Source organism: Daphnia pulicaria, chromosome 1 (assembly GCF_021234035.1).
Source record: "Daphnia pulicaria isolate SC F1-1A chromosome 1, SC_F0-13Bv2, whole genome shotgun sequence".
Lineage (NCBI taxonomy): Eukaryota > Metazoa > Arthropoda > Branchiopoda > Diplostraca > Daphniidae > Daphnia > Daphnia pulicaria.
The window spans coordinates 12857435-12878278 of record NC_060913.1 but is presented as its reverse complement, the minus strand read 5'-3'; the positions used below and the strand labels follow the sequence as shown (position 1 = coordinate 12878278).

Here is a 20844-nt window from a genome sequence, read left to right as displayed (position 1 = left end):
TCCGTTCGTTCAACCTTTTCACGCAAGTCGACGTTTCGTTGGATACAACCCGATATCTTTCTCCTCTCTCTCTCTCTGTGTGTGTGCGTACATTTCGGATGAAACAAGAGAGAAAAAAAGGAATTCAGGACATGGGCAGCAAAGCGACTGTCATAGGGCCGTGACTTGGCACCCGACAGTTTTGCCGCCGCTCCTCTTCCGTCCATTTTCTTCCCCCCTGTCCGTTTCCCTTTCAATTTATTTCTCGTTTCATCATCCCACTGAAAGCATTTCCCCGTGTTCTTCTCGGAAAAATTACAAACGATGCAACAACTGAGTTGTTTTTACTCAAATTAAAACATCGCAGCCTTGGCTCTCTCTCTCTCTCTCTCGCTCTCCAGCCGAAAATAAAATCATAAACCATTTAAGGCTCTGGTTAATAGGAAGAAGAAGATGTAGGTCACAACCTTTCTCTCTCTTTTTCCATTCGGTGCAAAATGGCAACCATACACATCCATAGAGGAGAGAGTAAAAATATAAAAGAAGAAAAAAAAGGGAAATCTTATATAGTGGGGTCTCTCCTTATAAAGGAAAAGGCACAGTGTGTGTGTGTGTGTGGTTGGCCCTATCCGCTTGCCCCCTTTTTATTATTATTCCTTCTTCTTCTTCCTTCCATGCGATCGAAACTAGGCCAACAGTGTATGTGTCTCGATTTCCATCATATATCTCTACTCCTACGATACTTTTTTTCTCTCTCTCTCTCTCTTGAAATCCCGGTCGAGCGCCATCTTTGAAAGTGAAAGCTGTGCAGTGCTCCGGCAATCAAACAGGAGCCCACCACAACAAGCAAATGGGTTACACACGCGAGGAGGAGGAAGAAGAAGAAGAAGACGTCAAGTTGTAGCAATTGAACACACAGCAAAAAAAAAGGAGGAAAGATTGGCCAGAAAAGTAGGGCAGGGTCTCCCCTCTCTTTTCTCTTTCTTTTCGCATTTTTCAATTACAAAACCAACCCGAAAAATAAAATAGAAAAGAGAGAGGCCCGCCCTCTTCCTTCCTTTTCAACCTACTCTCCGTCTGTCCTATTTACACACGCACGAATTGTGTGTGTGTGTGTGTGGAAAACGAAAAAGAAAAAAAGAACGGGAAAGGAAGGATTTCACTTTCCAGACAAGAGGCGGGTCACGACCAAACGATGGCGAAATGTGTCCGACACGATACGGACACGAACGCCATAAAGAGCAGGCAAAAAAAAAACAAATTTAAAAAATAAAAGGGACTCTCTTAAAAAATGTTTTCTTCTCCCTCGAAAAAAAGGAAAGGGGATCCGATTGAAGGAAATGTGCAAGAGGTGACCCAGAAAAAAACATTGGATTTCGGTTGGTGTTTTTTTTTGTTGTAATGTCAACTTACGATATCGCTTCATGAGGGATTTCTTGTAAGCTTTGGGGTTAGCCAATCCCAAATCCATTGGGTTCTGATGAGAGTCGTCGGAATCTCCTTCGGCATCCGAGCCCAAACATTCCTCCTCATCTTCTTCGTCGTCTTCGTCGTCGTCGTAGCCGAGAGGTGAGCGACGGCTGCGACGTTGTTGACGGCGCATTATTAAGAGATCATCGTCGCCATCGAGTGGCTGTGGCTCGTCGCCTCCGTTCTGGCCGTCGTCATCATCGTCCTCTTCTCCTCCTTCGTTGTTTTTCGTCTTGTTGCGCCTCTGGTGGCGCTGAAAGCGGTGGATCCGGTAGTGGCGTCGCGAGCGATCGCGATCCTTAGCATTCTCATCCTCTCCATCCTGTTGCGCCGCCGATCCTTCGGCCGCGTGCTGTTCCAGCAGCCACTGGCGCTGGCGCTCCATAGCCATCAGCTGGCGATGGTAGGCCACGTAGCCCAGGTCGGACAGGGCGCGGAAATCGGACGTCGGCGAGCGCGGAGGAGATGGCGGGCCGCCGATGCTCAGACCGGCCGATCTCATGTCCGTTTCCTTCACGTTTTCCATCATCCGCCCGTTGACGGACGAGCGGCGATCCGTTTCAGTCCTGAATTCCCCGTCGTCCTCCTCGTCTTCACTGCGCCTTCTCGAATTGCAACTCAAGTCCAGCGGTAAATCATTTTCAATGACCGGCTCGGCCGGAGCCGCCAACAAACTCGTGTTCCTCATTTCTTTCCTTCGATGACGTCAAAGTAGCAGACAACAAGAAATCAAAACCTTTCAAAGTTCTTGCAACACTTGGGCGATCCCCGCGGTGTTGACGGAAACCGAAATGGATGAGGAAGGAATCACTGATATGTTGTTGTTGTTGTTGTAGCGAGCGGAATTTTTCCCCTCTCATCAACGCATCGTCACGCACAAATCCCTGGGCGATCAACAACTGCAGGTCAACAAGGACAAGTCGCTCAATTCAATGACGTCGGTGATTCCGTTTGCGCACACACATCCATTCAATACGCTAATTTTTCCAGCAAGTTCCCCGCAATGAGAAAGAATCGATGAATCAACGACAGGGACGCACTTGACGCACAATCCTGGTCCTTTTTTTTTTTAGTTGTGTACGTGTCTGCACCGCAAAACAAAACAGGAAATCCCCCCACGACAGTGGAAGGGAAAACAAAAAACAGGAGGGAGAAACGTCGTCGAGAAGAAGAGAGATAGAAAGAAGAAGCAGCAGCAGCGCGCACGTCTGTACTGTACGGAGCCCAGTGGCCTACTGACACATTGGCAGGCAGCGGCACTCGACTGCACTGTAGAGTCAGGCAACCCAGGCAACCGCACGGTAGACACTAGCCCAGTAGCGGGTAGTGGTAGTGGTGCCAGGACGGGCCGCAGCAAGCAGCAGTGCGACAGTAGCGCCAGACACACAATAACGGGTTGTGTGAAAGAGAGAGTGTGTGCGTGTGTGTGTGGCTCCACACTATATCTCCGTCCAATTTCCCTTTCTTCATTCTTTCAAGTTCCTTCCCTACAATTGCTCAACACTTTGCGCGCATATTGCCAGTTCCCAGTGAATTTTTTTGATTCTTTTTTCGACGGCCTCGATTTCAAATTTGTTTCAGGTTTTTTCCCGTTTCCCACTGGGAGCACGAAAAAACAAAAACAAAAGAGAGAACGTCCACTGAAACTTATTGTTTCTCTCTGATTCATTTTTTCGTGACTCGACAGACGACAATGTCAGCACGAACCCAATTTTCAGATGCGATTTCAGACGCCGCCCATGACGTCATAGGACACACACGGGATCGAAGGATTAGTAGCCGGGCTGCTCCTATGTGCCCTCCTCAATGGAGGGCGGAGGAGGAAAAAGAGAGAGACATGTTTTAGGAGCCAGGAAAGAGGGGCAGCCGTCAGGAGCGGCCGAGGCCGTATTTCCACTTCAGTCGACTTCTTAAATATCTTATTGGCCGAGCCTTTTGTTATGTTACGCTCCTGTTTGTTTGGTTTTGTAAGCGAAGCGACAAAGACAAAGTAGATAGACGTTCGTTAGGAGCCAATTTAGAAAATCCCAAAGTCGTTGAAATTAAACCCCTCCCGGTCCAGAAAAAAAAAAATAAAAATAAAATTGTGTTTTTTTTTTTTTTTAAACAAAATACTCCAAAAAGATTTCGAGGAGAACTTTGAAAGACACGCTCCCGTTCACTTTTTTCTCTGATTTCTTCTTTCACGCTCGTGTGTTTGCGACGCTCGTTCCACGCTGCACCACCGCTGTATAGCCTACGCAAAGCCCAGCGATTGACGTCATCCCGAGAAAAGAAGGGGAAAAAAAGGGGGGAGGAAAAAAGACGACGCTCTCTTCGCGTGATGTGGAAGGATCTTTTCTTGTTGGCCTCTCCAAAAGAGGAACGCACGGCAGACAGATCGTCGTCGTCGTCGTTCAACAGAGCGACGCGCATTGACGGCGTATGGCCGTTAGGAAGGAGAGATGACGAATGTCGCCTCCTCGTGAATCCAATGACTCTCCCCTTTGGCTCTTCTTCTTCTTCTTCTCCTCTCTTTAGACCCTATGCCATTTCGGCTCGACTTCCTCCCGACGTCTTGACGTTCTCAATTGATCCACAAAAACTCCCATTTCCCCTTGGCTCCTTTTTGTTGTTTTCCTCATTTCGTTCCTTTCTTTCAGCTCCTTCCGGCCGTTCGGACAGGCCAGTTAAGCGTTCAACAGCGAAAAAAAAAGAAGAAGAAGAAGATAAGAATCGTCTTCTATTCTCTATATATACAGAATCCTACTTCTCAATCGGCTTGCCCGTCCTCATCGCTCCTGTCCATATAAGGCCGCACACGACGACAAACCTCGCCGTCGTCAAAACTTCTCTCTCTCTCTCTCTCTCTCACCGACTTTCTCATCCCGGCCGAAGAAAAAAAGTAGAAAACGTTGCGCATAAACTGTCCATAACCTCGCAAGGTAGGATAACAAAAATCGATCATACGTGAAAATGTAGAGTCGTGAGAACGCCGACAACAGAAAAATGGAAAAAGAGAAAGAAGTTTTTTGGGTTGCTGTGGTGTAGCAGTGCACACTCAGTTCAGTCTCTCTGCTAGGGAAATGGAGTGTGCCAAAACCGGAGAGAAAGACTTAACTCTTTTTTTTTTTCGTTTTGTGAAAGAGAAACGAAACCCCACAAAGTTGCCCCCCCCCCAACTCCTTTCACTTGTTGGCCTTCACGCTCAACAACCGGCGTTTCGTGTTCGTAAAAAACTTTGAGACACCTTTTTCTCTTTTTTATTTCTCACTCTACAAGTTGTTGTTTCGACACTTGCAGATTTCGATCCGTCAGCGGGCGATTCCCGTTCGTAAAAAAAAAAGCGTTCAAACGACAATTCAAATGTCTGATCGCAGATGAGTGTGTGGCCTAGTTTTTAACGGCCCAATAACGACAATAACGACGGCAGGGTGAAGCTAATGCGCCGAGCGCCTGTGTGCGTTCGCAGCGTGCGTGAGCGATCAGCAGAAGGTTAGCGCCAAAGTCGACGATCGAAAAAAAGAGAGAGGAAGCCAAAAGAGAAATTTTTGTCTCTGGCAAAAACAATCAGGCCCCTCGTAGTAGTAGTAGTAGTACGAGTGCAGGAATCAAAAGTAGGAAGGCACCGCGCATCGAATCGGACGCCAACTTCAAAACGAGGAAAAATCTCGGAAAAAATGCCAATTTCTCGGATGATCGAGAAGCTCACCCGCATCATGTGATTCTCTCGTACATTATTCGATTACACAAGACGCAGACGAGTTGAGCGTGTTGTGTGTAGGAGTCGGGATGAAATGACGAAAAAGTGGCAAAGTAGGTCATCATCGTTACACAGACACTCTTGAACAGAGGGAGGAGGTGGCGGGTTGCATGGAGAAAAAAGAGAGAGCGGTGGTGGTGTGATGGTGGTCCTCCATCCGGAGACCCCGGCCGACGCATGAAAAGATATCGTTCGTGTCGAGGTCGGCAAATCCCAAATGATCATCATTAACGCCAGTTTCAGAGAGAATATAATAAGGAACGAACATTTTTCCTACGACGCAGGGAGGCCAAATAAAGAAAGGAAAGAGGAAGACAAATTTTGTTTTGTTCTGAACTTTGGACATTTTGAATGTGTCCGATAGATGAGAGCAGAGTGCGTAACCAACAATTTTGAGTATGGCGCGATACGCTCAGAACTCGTGAACTAGTAGGAGAGAGGACAAGTGCACCCAGAAGTTGTGTTTTTGTTGTTGCTTGTTAGAGGGGACCCATATCTGGCCAACAGCCACACTTGACTGATGCGAGATAAAACTAGAAAAAAAAGGGACGACAGAACACATGCTTCTTCTTCTTCTCGGCCAGCGCAAATAACCTACAACCAAACCCGATATCTACTTCCTTATTGCGATAAAATTCAAGATATCTTCCTTCCCTTTGCGTCAATAGTAAAAGAAATAAAATAAAATAAGACAAAAGACAGAAAATAAACAGCTTGGATGAATGCGTGCATTTTTATCACAACTTTTTTTTCTTTTTTTTTTCGTGATTAAGTGTACGCAGAGATATCAGGAATAAAAAAAAAATCCCAACTCTCACTTCCTTCATTCCATGTGCCCTGCCATTACAACAGCTGATTTGAGGAACTTTGGTCGCATGGCGAAATGAAATGAAATACGACGACGACAGTTTTCCCTCTGCACTGTCGGGCGCCATTCTCTCTTGAGAGAGAATTTCCTGTTCCTGACATCGGGTCATCGTCGACTGAATTTTGTTTCGTTTTTTTTTTTTTTTTTTTTTTTTTTTCCTTTTTCCACCAGCGACAACTTTCTCTTTCCATTCAACGGAATTGCAAGGCTCCTCGCAGGAACGCCTATCTCGGCAAAACATTATAGGGGGGCCCCAGCAGAGTCGAAAAGAGAAAACGCGGCATTACGCGTATGGGGTGGTACCTATAGCGTGTAGAGTGATGGAAGATGAACGAGAGAAAGTGGCCAACGCTCGTTTTAGAATATTTAAAGAAGAGAATAAAACGCTTGGCCGTTGCATCACCACCCTATATGGAATATAGATGAATTTTTATATTGGCGTCGCTTATGTAATCATCGCCCAACTGGGAGAAATCAAGCCGGGGGAAAAAGGTTGGGCCCCATTTCCAAATGTATGTATGTACTCGACTCCGTCATCTTTTCTTATCAGTTTGGACTTGTGGAGCCTGGCGATGGACTTCCTGTTCCTTGTCTTGATAAATCGACTGACGTTGTGTGTTTACTCGTATTTCGCTCGATTCCCTTCAGTTCACTCCGTTCGCTCAGTGCAACTGTCCTCGATTTCAATTCTGTACTTTGTGAACGTACGTGCCACCCCTAATCTTCCCTCTCTTTCCCGTTAGTTGTTTGAAAAAAGTCTCGTTCCCATTTTTATCGACACACGTTCACGGGGCATATCTTATTATCATCCCAGCGTTTTGATTTGAAATGTCGTAAACGTGCGCAATGAAATGATCCAGTCAACAAGTGGCAGATTTCCTGTCGTTGATCTGCAATTAAAATTAAATCAACCTGCGCTGCATAGCAAGGCGTATCCTGTTAACATAGGGAGTGCGGATAGGCGAAAAGATTCGTGTCGAATCCGCACCGACTCCCGGCTCTACTATTACCACACACACAACAAACACAACACACACATCTAATATGACAGGATAGCAGATATAATACAAGAAGTGGAGCGAGTAGAGGCCGGCGGGCCAACCAACCGACCACTCGACGAATGAACCAACGACAACGACGACCTTGGATTCACTTTCTTTCCCATTCGGGCAAAAAACAGCGTGAGCCAAAAACGGGCCAAAAGAGAAGAAGAAAAAGCGAAAACGGGGCCGGAATGACTCGTTCAAAAAATGAAAACCCAACCAACCAAAAGTACTCACGAAAAAAAAAACTAACCGAAGGTAAACGGGAACACGGAGGTAATAAAAAAAACAACGACAGAAAGAAAAAAAAAAAAAAAGTTCCGCACGCTCAGTACTACGTACTATTTAATGTACTATGTGTGACATGTTGTGTGTCCCGTATAAAATTTATGTGCCAACAATTCATAAACAACAACGCTCGAAAGAAAGAGAGTGGCAGAAACTGGAACAGTCGGGCGGCGGATGGACAAAGTAGAAAGACACAAAAAAACAGATGAAGTAACCAGCAAAAATTTTGAACGGGAAAAAAAACAACTTTATCCCACAAACCGTTTGTTGCACATTGGCACATTCATGTGGACCACTTTCCCGTTCGTGCCGGCCCACTCTCTTCCCGCTTGTGTTTTTTTGTCCCCCCCCCTCCTTTGCATCTATTTCATATCGTGTACTACTTTTTCGGCCCATCTTCGACGCGCACCCATTTGTTTGCTTGTCTCGTCGTAAAGAGAAGAGGAAACTCATTAAATATTATTCCGCGCACAGACAAACAAATAAACGCGAATAACCTTGTGGCCTGGTGTGCGGATACGGCACACCAGGCCCAGCTCGACCTCAATTCACCACAGACGTCTTTCTTTCCTACTTTTCTCATGTTAATTGACTTCGAAAAATCCTATCGTCAATACTGAACAAATAGAGAACAGCGAGACTCGCGTTCGTGTTTGTTTGCATGCGGCCGGATGTGAAAATCACGTCCGTCATGTATTGATACAATTTCCTCCCACAAATTTCGACACGTGTCACACATTATGGATACGAAATCAGACCGGAAATATTTGTTCGTCTTGGAAAAACATTGAAGGCTAGCAGTACAGCTTGATGCGCATAACCTAGCGGTGGTCGTCGAGTCTACGAATTAAAATCTAGGCTGCTTCTTTTATTTCTTTCAAGTTTTGAATTTGTCAAGAGACGAGGAAGGCGTGACGCGCCGAAAGAGAGAGAAATAAAAAAGGACACGACATGTCTCCGCGTCTGGGCGAACATCCGCTCTCCTTCCATCACAAGCTCAACTTTTTGAAATCATTTCCTCTTTTTATCTTTTCGGGCGATTCCTGCCCATTTGCTCGAAAATCACAAAAAAAGTGGTGGTGGTGGTGGTGGAAATCTGTTTGACAGACAGACACTGAACTGTGGGCAACAGTACGAAATAATAAATGGTGGTTTTAAAAAAGAAAGAGAGAGTCACGAATAGAAAGGGTATGCAAGCCCATCTATCTCTATGTGTTATGTATGTAGAGAGAGAGACTAGTTGAAGCGAAAAAAAGAGAAGCGAAAACGGCAAGAAGGAAAATAACAAAAAAAGGGTCACTCGAGAGAGTCAGAGCCTTGACACACTTGTCCACTTTCTTATTGTTGTGGTCGATTTGTAATAGGACGACGACGGGACGGGACACGCGCACAATGCAACTTCTTGCCTATTTCGCCATGTTCCCACCTTCTTATTTTTACAATTTCATAATGTTGTTCTTACAACTCCCCCCCCCTCGTCATTTTTTTTTTACTACGTCTACGCTGTTTAACCGGACACGTAAGGGAAGAAGAAGCCGGATTTGAACAAGAAAACAAAATGCAATTGAATAGTCGAATAAAATATTTTAAAAAAAGAACAAAATCAACTCCGTGACCCACTCCCGTTACAAGTCGGGCCCGGAGGCGGTGTCTATTCGACGAGATGGAAGTTGCGTGTAGTGCTGGAGTCACTTTCGCTTTTTTTCTCGTTCGCTATCGTCGACTAGATCGTCCTACTTTTTTTCGGAGGTCTTCAGAGGTTCTTTTGTATTTTCGCAGACGCATAAAAATTGGCTTACGTGAGTTTCTGGTCGACACCTTCATTACTACCACCCCAGTTCATTGGCGATCGGTCAAGGAGATCTGGTTTCATTGATATTGAATTAGTATCTCGCCCATAAATAACGACAAGTCAGAATGAGAACTGAATATTTCTCAATTATGAACCAAAAGAGAAACAAAAAAAAAAAACACAAAACAGGGTCTGACAATTTCAAACTGAACGAGGTCAAAGTGATTGATTGGCTAACGGTTCAAGTAAATACCACCGTACACAGTGCGCCTGCTCGATTACAATGGCGGGGGGGGGGGGGGGAGCTCCAATTTCAAGTCATTGGATTATCGTTTGACGTTGGAAACGGGTCATTGGTATCAAAAGTAGGAAACCTTCATTGGCGTCATGTCCTTCGCAGGACGGGACCTTCTCTTCTTCTTCTGGCGTTGTGCGAGGGTTAGATTTTGACAGACGACGTCAGCCAGAATCTTTCTCTCACCCACTTTTCGGTGCGACTTGATTCAATCAGAGCACGAGGGGTGTAACAAGATTCATTGTCGTCGTCGTCATCTTTCGCACACGCGGATGGACGGGCAACTAACTGGCGTCTCCTTCTATTCGGCTATTCCATAACGCTCAATATAGGACGCGTCAATCACGCAACTCTGTTGGCTTGTTAAGGGACGCCGTTTCTCCCCTCCGCAGTAGTAGGAGGGAGGCAAAAATTCCGGACCAAATTCAACACATTCTTCCTAGTTGAACGGTGACAAGCGTGAAAACTGCTCATACCGTTTCCAGCCCGGGGGGGGGGGGGGGGGAGCGACGGGCCAGCCCACCCACCATTCGGCTTTGACGACAGATGAAACGTCGCCTACTAACAGGCCGTTCATTTGATGAAGGAATGTCGCCATCATTTTCTTCTCCTTTTCTGCCAAAATGTTGACGGGTTCGTTTCGTTCTGGTCTCTCTGCTGCCACCCCGAAAAACCTAAGCTCGTAAAATCAATGTTCTCTCTTTCTCCCGTCAGCCGGAAACACACGAAAAAAAAAAAAAAAAACAAAAAAAAAGAGACCTGCTCATTTCCCTTTCACAACAGGCACAAAAGAAACGGAACGAATGTTGAAGGTTGTTCTCTCTCTCTCTCTCTCTCTCACTATGCCCTCGATTTTCGAAGGGGCTTTTGCTATTTTCCTCTTCGTGAAAAACCAAGACACACACACTCACACACATGGCTCACGTAAATATAAAAAAGTGAAAGTATGTCGCGCGTGCAACAGCCCGCGCCAGCCCCCCTCAAGACAAGAAGAAGAAGATGATGAAAATTGAGTTTGTTGTGTGACGGCCATTGTCGACCGGTGGGTTTTTTCGCCTCCCACCGTAAACTCTCCTCCTTTTTCGATGGGAGGGAGAATTTGGCACAACGCTCTTACTTGACATCTCTCCTATTTTACACGAAGAATGTAGAGAGAGATGTGTGTAATCATAACGAGGCCACAAAGGCGGACGGCGGCGCAGTGCCGACACGGTCGAGGCGCTACGGAAATACAAAGGGACAAAAAAGATCCAAAGTCCGTGAATAAACATCATGTCCGTTTCTTTCTCCCATCGTTTAAAAATAAAAAATAAAAATATGCGCACGTTATGTCGACCCCTTCAATTTTACGACGCAAAATCCAGCAGCAGTAAAAAGACATTTGTGGCTGCCGTGAATTTCTCTTTTCAACAATTTTGCCTCCCCTCTATTTTTGGGTGTGCTGGAATTCGAATTTCGGGACTCGTTGTCTACACAGGTGAAATGCGTTCGCTATGGTCAAGTATATATACAGTCAAATAGCGCAGTAGTCGACATTTTCACGTTGATTAACGGCCGCCCATTTCTTTGCCTGTGCTTTTTTGGACGTATTTGGCTTTAAAAGCTGCCAACAACTTCTAGGGAGGGGGGGGGATGTACGGTGCGAGCGGCTGAAAGAGCCAAAGACATTCCTCGTTTAATGACATTTCCTTCTTTCCCAACTTTTTTTTTGTTACTGCCGACAACAAAACTGGTCGCAGCGCAGAGGGCAAAGGTGTTATGGATTCGATTGCGGATAAAGTAGAAAGATGCACATCGATCCATCTATCTAGTCCAGTGACGCATGTAAGAGTCTACCAGGAGGAGAAGGAGGAGGAGGGCGACGCGGTCCTTTTCACTTAACGAAAATGAAAAGGGACGCAACCCAGAGGAGGAGGAAGGAAGGAAGAAGGATCGTCTGGAAATAGATTGAAATGTATCCCCGAACCCGTCGCAGACCCACACACAGACAAAACACACACACACACACACAGTGCTAAGCGACTGGGAAATACGACAGTTTTGCGGTCGGAAAAGCAAACGTCGTGGGCGTTCCGTCGACCGACAGACCGACGGGAATAGAAGTCGCCGATGGTCGACCCAATAACAAAATAAGATACAAAACATTCGAGACAAGGTAGAAAAGAAGGACTGTCCAGTCAGGGAAGTTACATCCGAAAGTGACTTTTTGCGTCCATGTCCATCGCTTCCGGATTGAGTGCAGTTCCGTGTCGCCAGGGGACGATGGGACCACGTCAAAGTAGAAGAAAACGAAAAAAAAAAGAAAAGAAGAAGGAACACGTCCCGAGTACCGCAGCGAATAAAAAACGAGGGAATGTGCCAGAGAGACAAGGATCCGTGATGCTGTTCCACCAGAGTGCACCACTACCCAAACAACTACATACACACACACACTCTCGCTTTTTTCTTTCTTCTTTTTGCGTGAGTGGTGTCCTTCATTCCTGGAAAACGGGCCGACGAACCCGAGAAAGAAAAAGAATTGATGACGCAAAAACTAACACTACACCAGGAGAGACAACCGGTCCGGTTAGCAAGTAAACGACCGTTAACCGACACGAGGACGCTGTGAACTATATAAGTAAAATACGAAGTGAAAAAAAGTTCAGCTTTCTATACGTCCCAAGGAGATCCAATGGCTTTTTTCGGTTGTTTTGTTTTAAAATTAGAAATAATAAAAAATAAAAATAAAAAAAGGGAGTCGGTATGCGATAGGAACCGGGCAGATGACAAGGCGGCCGCATCCCACTAAAGTGGCGGGCACGTGTCCGTTGAGGGATGACCTCCGTCTCTCTTCGCGACTCATCTTTCAATTTCCCAATAAAGTCGGAAAGGAAGAGAGCCAGCACACATACCGACAATATGTGTGTGTGTCGGATCGCTTTTTATAAGGGCGCCGCACATTTTCGGTGTGCGTTACACACTTCTTCTTCTTCTTAAGCCTTTATCTCTCTCCTTTTTTTTTCGTGTTGAGGGGTGGTGGCGGTGGTGGTTGGTTACAACATGCGCTGGCGAGCTGTTGATTGAGTCACTGCCTGCGACGCGCAACAACACGAGGAACAAAAAGGAAAAAAAAAAATAGATAAAATGTGACACGCCAAAAGGGAGGCGGCTCCTTCGTTCCCTCTCCTTGTCGTCGCCGTCGCTAGTGTCAATTATCAGCAACTCGGCCTCTTCGTCATACAAAACCTTGCAACTTACACCAGCGGCAAATTCAACCTTCTTTTTCTCTCGGTGCCGCCAACCCTCCCTCCCCAAAAAACATGCGTGAAATCATCATGACACCATCTGCGAGCATCGTAAAAATCTCCGCAACTAAAACACACATTTTTTAAGGGGACAGTTGCAAAGTTATCCGAGAAAAAATTTAATAGAAAAAAGAAAAGGGAATAAAGAAGGCGGAAATGCCATTCGGGCCAAACTTGTGACGAACTTTGGGTACCCACTCGTACCTTCTTTTTCCTTTTTTTTTTCTTTACGACGTACATAATAATAATCCCCCCAGTTTTAAGCTCTTCCTTGTTTTCTTTTGTTTTCTTTCGCATTTCTCTTTTTTGCTACCAGCTTCTTGTGTAACATGTGACTCATCCCAGCGGAATGCTCCGCTGCTATTTCAGAGGCGTCAAGAAAAGAAAAGAAAACGTCCCGCAAAAGTCCAGCGAAACTGGCGAGGTGGCAACGACGACGTAGATGTACGAGGAACTCGTTAAACCTCCTCTCTCCCTCGGTCCTGAATTTTCGAAATATGTACGCAAGGTCGACGATTCCTCGAATTTAATAATAGGAAAAATCCTGTCGTCACTCAACGACACCCAGTCGATTTAGACCGAATTTTTTTATTTTGGTTCCTATGACAAACTGTGTCGTCGTCGTCTTTGGGGAACGATACGACTCGCAAACTGTTTCCCCTCGTCGTACGGGATCCTTGAACTTTCTGTGTATTTCCAGGTCGAGGAAGGAAAGTTTTGAAACGTAACCTATTACAACCGCGACTAGGAAAAGAGGAAGATGTCCGGGGTGTTATGTATATATTTTTTTCTTTATTTATAGCCGGCGAGAGGGTGGAGCCCCGTGACGGTGCGTCGTCGTCGTCCATCACACTCACTCACTCACTCGCTCACACACAAGAAAGACCAAGCCCTGAATTAGATTCACGTCTTAGGGAGATGGGCGCGGCGCTACGGACTGTACTGCTGGCCCGCCATGCACACGATATATGTTGCTAAATGTGGACGGCTATAAGAAGAGGCCACTGGCCTGAAGAGTATCGAATACAAAACAAAAAATAGGCAAAAAGGCAAAACAAAATAAAAACAAAAGAAGGCCAAGTTACTCTCGAGCCAAGCGATCCTGATTTTTTTTTCCCCTTGATTTTTCTATTTTCCCCGTTAAATCGTAGTAGCCCAAAAAGAAAAAGAGTACGTCGATGTATATACACATATCCCATATAGCACGTTTGCGGCCGGTATAAATATACACCAGCCGTCGTTATAAATAGCCAAAGGTATTTTTTTTTTCTTCTTTCTTTCTTCAAATTTTTAGTGGGAGGTAGGCGCTCACAACAGTGGGCTTATATAAGCCCGTAGTAGGGGCCCGTACATGTCGCCGTTTGTGGCGACATTTCATTTAGCGAAAGAGAAAAATAAGAACCGATAAAAGACACAAGACGTTAAAAGAGAGAAAAGAAAGAACGCGGAAGTTGAGCCTTTTTCAATTGATTCATTTCCATCCCCAATCGTTCCCTGAATTCAATAGAGTCCATTTTTTGTGTGTGTGTGTGTGCGTTTCCAAATGAAAAATTGTTGGTCGGATCCAACTTAAATTACGAACTCCCCATCTGTCATTGTCTCCAGAGTTATTTGTGTTTTTCTTTCTTTCATTTCCAGGTCGTTAATATAAAACAAACACAAACGCCAAGAGGAGCGAAGAGTAATCATTGAAAAAACAACCAGACAGTATAGCCCGGCCCCCCCCCTCCTCAAGTGGTTTTCTCTCACTACGGCGATCGATATCCAATCGTTCCTCTTCACCACTCGTAATGATCGCGATCATCATGGCGATGAAGGGCGAAAAGATAAATGAAAAACAAAGGAAGCACAGCTTCTGCTTCTCGCCCATATGATTATTACAACTGACATTCGTTATCGACCGGCGAGAAAACAAAACAACCGACGTTTTTAATATTCTCCGGCGCCATGTTGGAGTGGGAAAATGTTGCTGAGGAAAAAAACGTCAAAGAAAATAAGAACCAGCCCGTTTTTCTTTTCGACCGTAAGTGCCGAGTTTCCAAGCTGGAGCGATTAAGAACGTCATCGTTTATTATTCAGATTTCCCTCTCTCGCTTTTTTCTCGTGAGCCCCAACATACGGGTTCGTTTATGGATCTGCTGACGGGACTTTGATTCACGACCCTCACAACTATGGACATTATGCGTTTGGCGTCACAAGGAGGAAGTAGCTGAGAGAGATCGACGAGACTATTTCAAACTTCAAATATATCAAGAATTAGTGGCGTAGTGCGTGCAGACAGGGGAAAGGAAGGAGGGAATCGGACGGCCTATTTGCGTCACCAGAAAGAATAGAAAGGAATGCGTCGTAGTAGTTGGTACTACGTAGCGTAAGTCTAGTAGCAGCGGTGCCCGCCTAATGGTCACGGCCGTGTCGGCAGACAAGACGCGACGGGCGTTTCGTTTTGTCACCATCACGGAGCTACCAATTGCTTGGGAGGCTGCAGTTTCCTACTAGGCCTCCCTGGTAGTAGTAGTAGTAAATATAATGCCAAGCCAAGTCGAACCCAGTCGCCGCCCGCCCGGACGTCGACTCTCCTATCCTGTACGACGCGCGAAACGACAGATAAGGAGCCAAAGGAGCCATCCCCCATAGACGAATAGAGAAGCAAGAAACACCCAAATGGAAAATAAAAAAGAGGAGCAACAACATTCCTTTGATCTCCCCCCCCCCCACACACACACACACGAGATGAGGAAGCTGGAAAACCAAAAAAGATCCAAACTATCCGGAAAATGTTTTTCGCTCCCGACATTCCTTCGCTTCTTCTCCTTTTTAAGATTTCTCATTGGCGGGGGGGATTTCGTCGTGAGTGGAAGAAGAAAAAAAAGAAGAAAATTTGACGCAGTGTGGTTTTTCAATTCCGGTTAGTCATCGCGCGGTGGAATCGTTTCGGATTTTGAAAAAAAAGAAGAACAACACACATATGGTCGTATTATAAATATTATTATTGCACTCCACTTTGGTAGTTTTAGCTCTACGCGCGATAGTTCAGTTGTCTCAGTCGCAGGTTTTTCTTTTCTTTTCTTTCTTTGCCTGGCTGACAGATTTGTTGCTTGGCGCAACGTTGGCTACTTCTTCTTCGTCTTACTGCTACGTGTCACAAACACGTTGGCCAATAAATCACGCAACGATACCCAACTGACTCTCTACTCTACTCCGCGAGGATTTATTTATTGGAATGACAGCGAAGAAGAAGAGAGTTCAGAGAAGGCAGAAAAAAAGTTAGGCTCCATTAAGTTTGTCTGGTATAACCCCCTCCTCCCAACTATCAACAACAACAACACAACAACACGGACGAAAAAGAATACGAAGAATTTGGTAAGGCAAAAGAAAAGACACACACATCATTGTGGAGAAATTCCGACCTGACTTTTAAATTTCTGGTGAGGGAGGACCTGTCAGATCCTCCTATTCTGCGTGTTGTGCCCCGCCTAGTTGCGTAACAACACTAAACGTCGTCTCCGTAACATTACTACTGTTACTGCTAGCCCACATCGGACAAAATGCGGATAAACAAACGGACCAACGACCGAAAGATATGGAGGCCACCCGCAGGCTTTAAATATCTTGCGACGTGTATTTTCGTCCTTTTTTTAAAAAAGAAATCTTTTGATGTCGACGTGACTGAGTGTGTGTACAAAGCCGATGTTGCGTGAACTGTTGTTGTTATCGCAGGACTCGAATGCCTCTTCCAAATTTTAATTATAGATATAGAAAAAGGCATCAGACTCTCTCTCTCTGCCTCTGTTTTCTTCCGTGTCTTTTTTCACCTTTGTTGTTGCTGTTCACGGGTTAAAAAATCTTTAGTCCTCTTCCTCCAGTCTGGGGGGCTCTCTTTTTCATTACCGACTGAAATAAACATGGGCGATCATCCAAAGAGACACGGAAAGCTGTTTGCCCTTCGGAACGGCCTCTACAACTATACAACACCACCGCTAATACTACTAAAAAGTTACCGCGCCCGCGTTCCTCCCTCCGCTGTGTTGCTTGCATTTATAAATACCGAAATAACCCTTCGTGAAATATAGAAATAAGTCCGCGTCTGTCTGTCCATGTGTCTGCGTGAGTTGTGTCTTTTTCGAGTCCGTGCGTACTCGCTGGCTTCTCTCGCTGTTGCTCGGCTAATGTTCACCGTAACGGAACCCAACTATGAGGAGAAATCGAGAGCACAAGCGAAACGACCCCACCACACACACACACACACACACACACACACACACACACGATCACTTGTCGCTAGGACCAATCCTGGCTTACCCAACTGCAACCAGACTTCGTGCCAAAGTCGTCAGTCAGAAAGGAACAAGAGAATCAAGACTAAAAGTTGATGGACCTTGTCAATCCACGTGAAAACTCTCGCTCAAAACTTACAACTACTACTACCACCAACGACTCTGTGTGTCACGGCAAACTGTCATAATCATCCATGTCCCTTTTCGTCGTCAAGCGCTCTTCTGCCTAACAACAACAACAACAACAACAGCAAAAACTAAACTTTTAGTGCATACGTGATGAACAAAAAGTTTTGTGACTTGACAGAGAATATGATGCCGGCTGAATGATAGATGATTCCCAAACAGGGCCTCTTTGGTAGAGTAACCCCAACAGGCCTCTCTTAAAAAATGAGGGAAAAATGAAATAATAAAACACTTTTGGGGTGCTGGCGGGGGGGTTCCTTCTATCAGACTGTCATCATCTTGCTCATCAAGGCCCGGCTAAAAGTTTACCATTTATTATGAAAGAACTCACGACGACATCTAACGAGTTCTCGGATGCTGCACGACAAGCATGTCAACACGCGATACCCTCGACGAAAAAGAAACCCACCAAAAGAGCTAGGAGAAAAAAGGGCTATGAGTGACGCAAGTTTTGCTTCAACCAATCAAGCACCACACCACATCTTTTTTGTCAGCTCGCGCAGCAGACGTCACACGGCGCCAATATCTGGGCTTTAAATTAACTGACTCAAAGGTCATGAGGAACAAACTCCAGATGGTGGTGGCACCCTGCTCCTTTGCTTAGGTCAGGATTATTTTACTTTGAAAACAAAAAAGAGGTGGTGGCGTCGATTCAAAACAAATCAAAATTGATATATATATAAGAATGCGGCACATTTCTTTTTTGGCTTCAATATTTGTTTCGACGATTGGGAAACAAAGTGATTGGCCCTGGGCTTTGGCTTTAGCTTGGCTCCTCTGCCAAAACGATCCTCCCTCCTCCAATTAGTCTCGTCCCTGCCTTTCTCTTGCTCACGTTTAGGATTTTAAATTGCCCCTGCTAGAGATGATGCTGCTGAGTGAAAAGAGGGGGGCACCAAACGAACTCAAGAAGCAAGGGGTTCATCAAGATTAATCTTCAAGATTGATGGAATCCCCCCCCCCTTCAATCTGCAAGAAGGATCCCATGAAACGGGCCAAAACCCTCCCCCGCACAACACAAAAGCAAAAGGGGAAAAGATACACATTTTTTTCCCCCATTCGGACGTATACCTATGCGTAAACGTACGAAAAGAAAGAGAGGAACATTGACGTCAATGTCATCCTATCGTCTTAGGTACTAGCCTACTCGTCTTCTACGAGGACACTCTCCTTCTTCCTCCTTTTTTTTCGCCTTTGATGTCGATTGTTTTGTATGCCATGGTGATGGAAGATTCTAGCGAAAGTAGATCCAGCCCATTTTCACGCTCCTCGCTCTTAATGAGCAACTCAAACTCTTGCGTCTTGTGTGTGCACGCGTGATCAAAGCGCGCTAGCAACGCGAGAGACTTAACGGGGGCGGGGGGAGGTGATAAAGAGAGCGGGAGCTGGATATAATTGGACGGATGCGGATAGGGAAATAAAAAAGGAAAGACGATGGGATCACGAAGAGGAAGGAACCGTACGTCATGGACGCCATCACACACACACACTTGTTCCTTTGTACCACCAAGCTCTTTGTTTGTCTTTCTACCTCTTTCACTCCAGAGAATCCTTAGTATTTAGCAATCAGGGCGCTGACGTCAGTGAGTCGGACACGTTCGATGAAAAGGAGCTCAGCGGAAACCGACGAGAAGCTCAACCGAATCCGGCCAATTGAGGACCCGGCAAGGAAAAACGCAACGCAAACGCCATCTAACGGCCAGATACTCTACTAATTACAAGGCGATCCTTCCTACCTTTGCTCGAGTCTGGTGAAGGCAAAGACGGTTGGAGGTTGTCACAGTCGACGTTCAACGAAGAGGTGAGCATCGAAAAGGGAGACATGGCGCGGGGCGATGAAGGAGGCTCTTCCTTGATCGGTCCTATGCCTAAACTCAGCGCTAACGCGGCGCATGAGGTCGGAGGCAGGGGCGCGGCCGGTGCCGCAAGTTTCTCTGAATGACGAGGGAAAATTGCAAGGATAAGTCAAATAGGAAAACAAATCAATATTTAAAAAGTTACCGGCTAAAAGCGGGTTGGCGGCGACAATGTTCTTATTCTTGATTAGTGATGGCAGTGGGGAATTAACGAAATGACTACTGGTTGTCCGAGAAGAGACGGGCGTCGATGGGGACGAGGTATTGACGCTCTTCAGCAAATTCGACGACTGATTGTGAAGAGAGGGTGTGTTGAGGAGGCTAGATAGGGTTGGTGTGGCACTCGAGAGAGAGATGTAAGTGGAAGAGGAGCATGGTGGAGTTGATGGCTCTCCATACGACATGGGTAGGTTCACTTGATGGTTGGCATTCATGGAAGGCAGGTAGCGACCACTGCTCAAGGTAATACTGCCTCTGACTGAGATAGTGGCACCCTCCACGCTACTTCCCAACTGCAGGCTGTGGCAGTCATCACTTGATATGGAGCTACTGCACTGTATTTGATTACTACTGCTAACAACCCCATTGCTGCAAAAGTGGGAGCTCTGTTAAGGAAAACAAAACCATTGACATTCTGAGCCTACCAGAAATTATTATACTAGTTTTACTTCTCTGTGTTCTTCCAAATAGTTTCGTTTGGCTAATCGTTTCCTGAGAAAATCATCAGCCTCTGTGTGATTGCTGAGCAATGTAGAGCAATCCCCAACCTTGAAACAGAAACATAATTATGTATCTCATACATTTGCAGAAAAAAAGTCTTTTAAACTAGTTAATCTCACTTTTTCGTCAAACTCGGCGAAAATGTTGTCCAGTTCGAAGTTCCCAAACTGTTTGAAAATTTCATCCTCGCCTTCAATCTCAGACACGAGGCCATTCAGGTCAGCGTGGGAGAGTTCAGTCAGGTCTGAGAACTCTCCTCCTTGATTAAGTGGCGGGACTGCAGTCGGTTGGACACTCTGAGCGGCAGTCTAAACAAAGAGACAAATCAACACGTGGTTTTTTTCTATCGTGAAAAATACAAACAGCCATCTAGCGGCTGCATTTCAATTTTCTAATTTCATTTTTGAAGATGTACTTCTTTTTAGATGATAAGATGTTTTCACTTGCATAATTTTAATGAATTAAAAGAAAGCTTTGATTACAACTGAAATATTACCAAACATGAGAGATCGACCATTCTCCCGTCATTATCGGGACACCACAACAAGTCGTCATCAATGAAAGGCATGATTTTGATGATGACTCGAAAAGTGCACGTTTATCAAAAGGATGTTAAAATCCTTTTTAAAATGTAATCTAGATGAAATAAAATGTAAGTGGTAAATTAAAGAAAATTTCATATTATAAAAATACCGTGTGTAAAAAGGCAACAACTAGGTGAATCCCATATGTAAAATTCAAGCGGAAAGAACCTCTTCTGTGCACTTCATACCTGTCAAATGAGATGAATATTAAATATTTAGTTAAATATGCATTTTGAAACAATGGCGCTCTTAACATAATCAATTAACGCATACAAAGTCAAAATGAAACATATCTATGGTGATAAAATGTTAGCTAATCCACGCTGTTGATTTAATCAAAATATTGTATAATAATACGAATAAAATATTAAAATAACCCGCAATTGTTGAAATATCGTTATTCAAAAGAGGACAGCGCCATCTATCATCTTATTAGGTAGCTGCCATAAAATTCCTATTGGGA

The 20844-nt window shown here is 45.1% G+C and overlaps 1 protein-coding gene and 1 long non-coding RNA gene across 4 annotated transcripts in view; one reads left to right on the top strand and one right to left on the bottom strand.

Moving 5' to 3' along the window:
* The window catches only part of LOC124337859, a 639313-nt gene that overhangs the window by 288079 nt on the left and 330390 nt on the right, over nucleotides 1–20844 (top strand). The window lies entirely within an intron of this gene.
* LOC124332537 (ecdysone-induced protein 74EF-like) overlaps nucleotides 1–20844 on the bottom strand; it is a 53439-nt gene that overhangs the window by 14901 nt on the left and 17694 nt on the right. For 2 of the 3 annotated variants that reach the window (XM_046788893.1, XM_046788894.1), the window contains exons 3-8: nucleotides 20491–20569; nucleotides 20294–20433; nucleotides 19917–20105; nucleotides 19746–19844; nucleotides 19223–19682; nucleotides 18958–19155 (exon numbers count right to left, since the gene is read on the bottom strand). In XM_046788893.1, the coding sequence (XP_046644849.1) occupies nucleotides 18958–19155; nucleotides 19223–19682; nucleotides 19746–19844; nucleotides 19917–20105; nucleotides 20294–20365 (1018 nt within the window). In that variant the 5' untranslated portion in view covers nucleotides 20366–20433; nucleotides 20491–20569. Of the gene's footprint in view, nucleotides 1–1392; nucleotides 2863–18957; nucleotides 19156–19222; nucleotides 19683–19745; nucleotides 19845–19916; nucleotides 20106–20293; nucleotides 20434–20490; nucleotides 20570–20844 lie in introns of those variants that run through there. The other variant, XM_046788895.1, reaches the window with a different exon arrangement.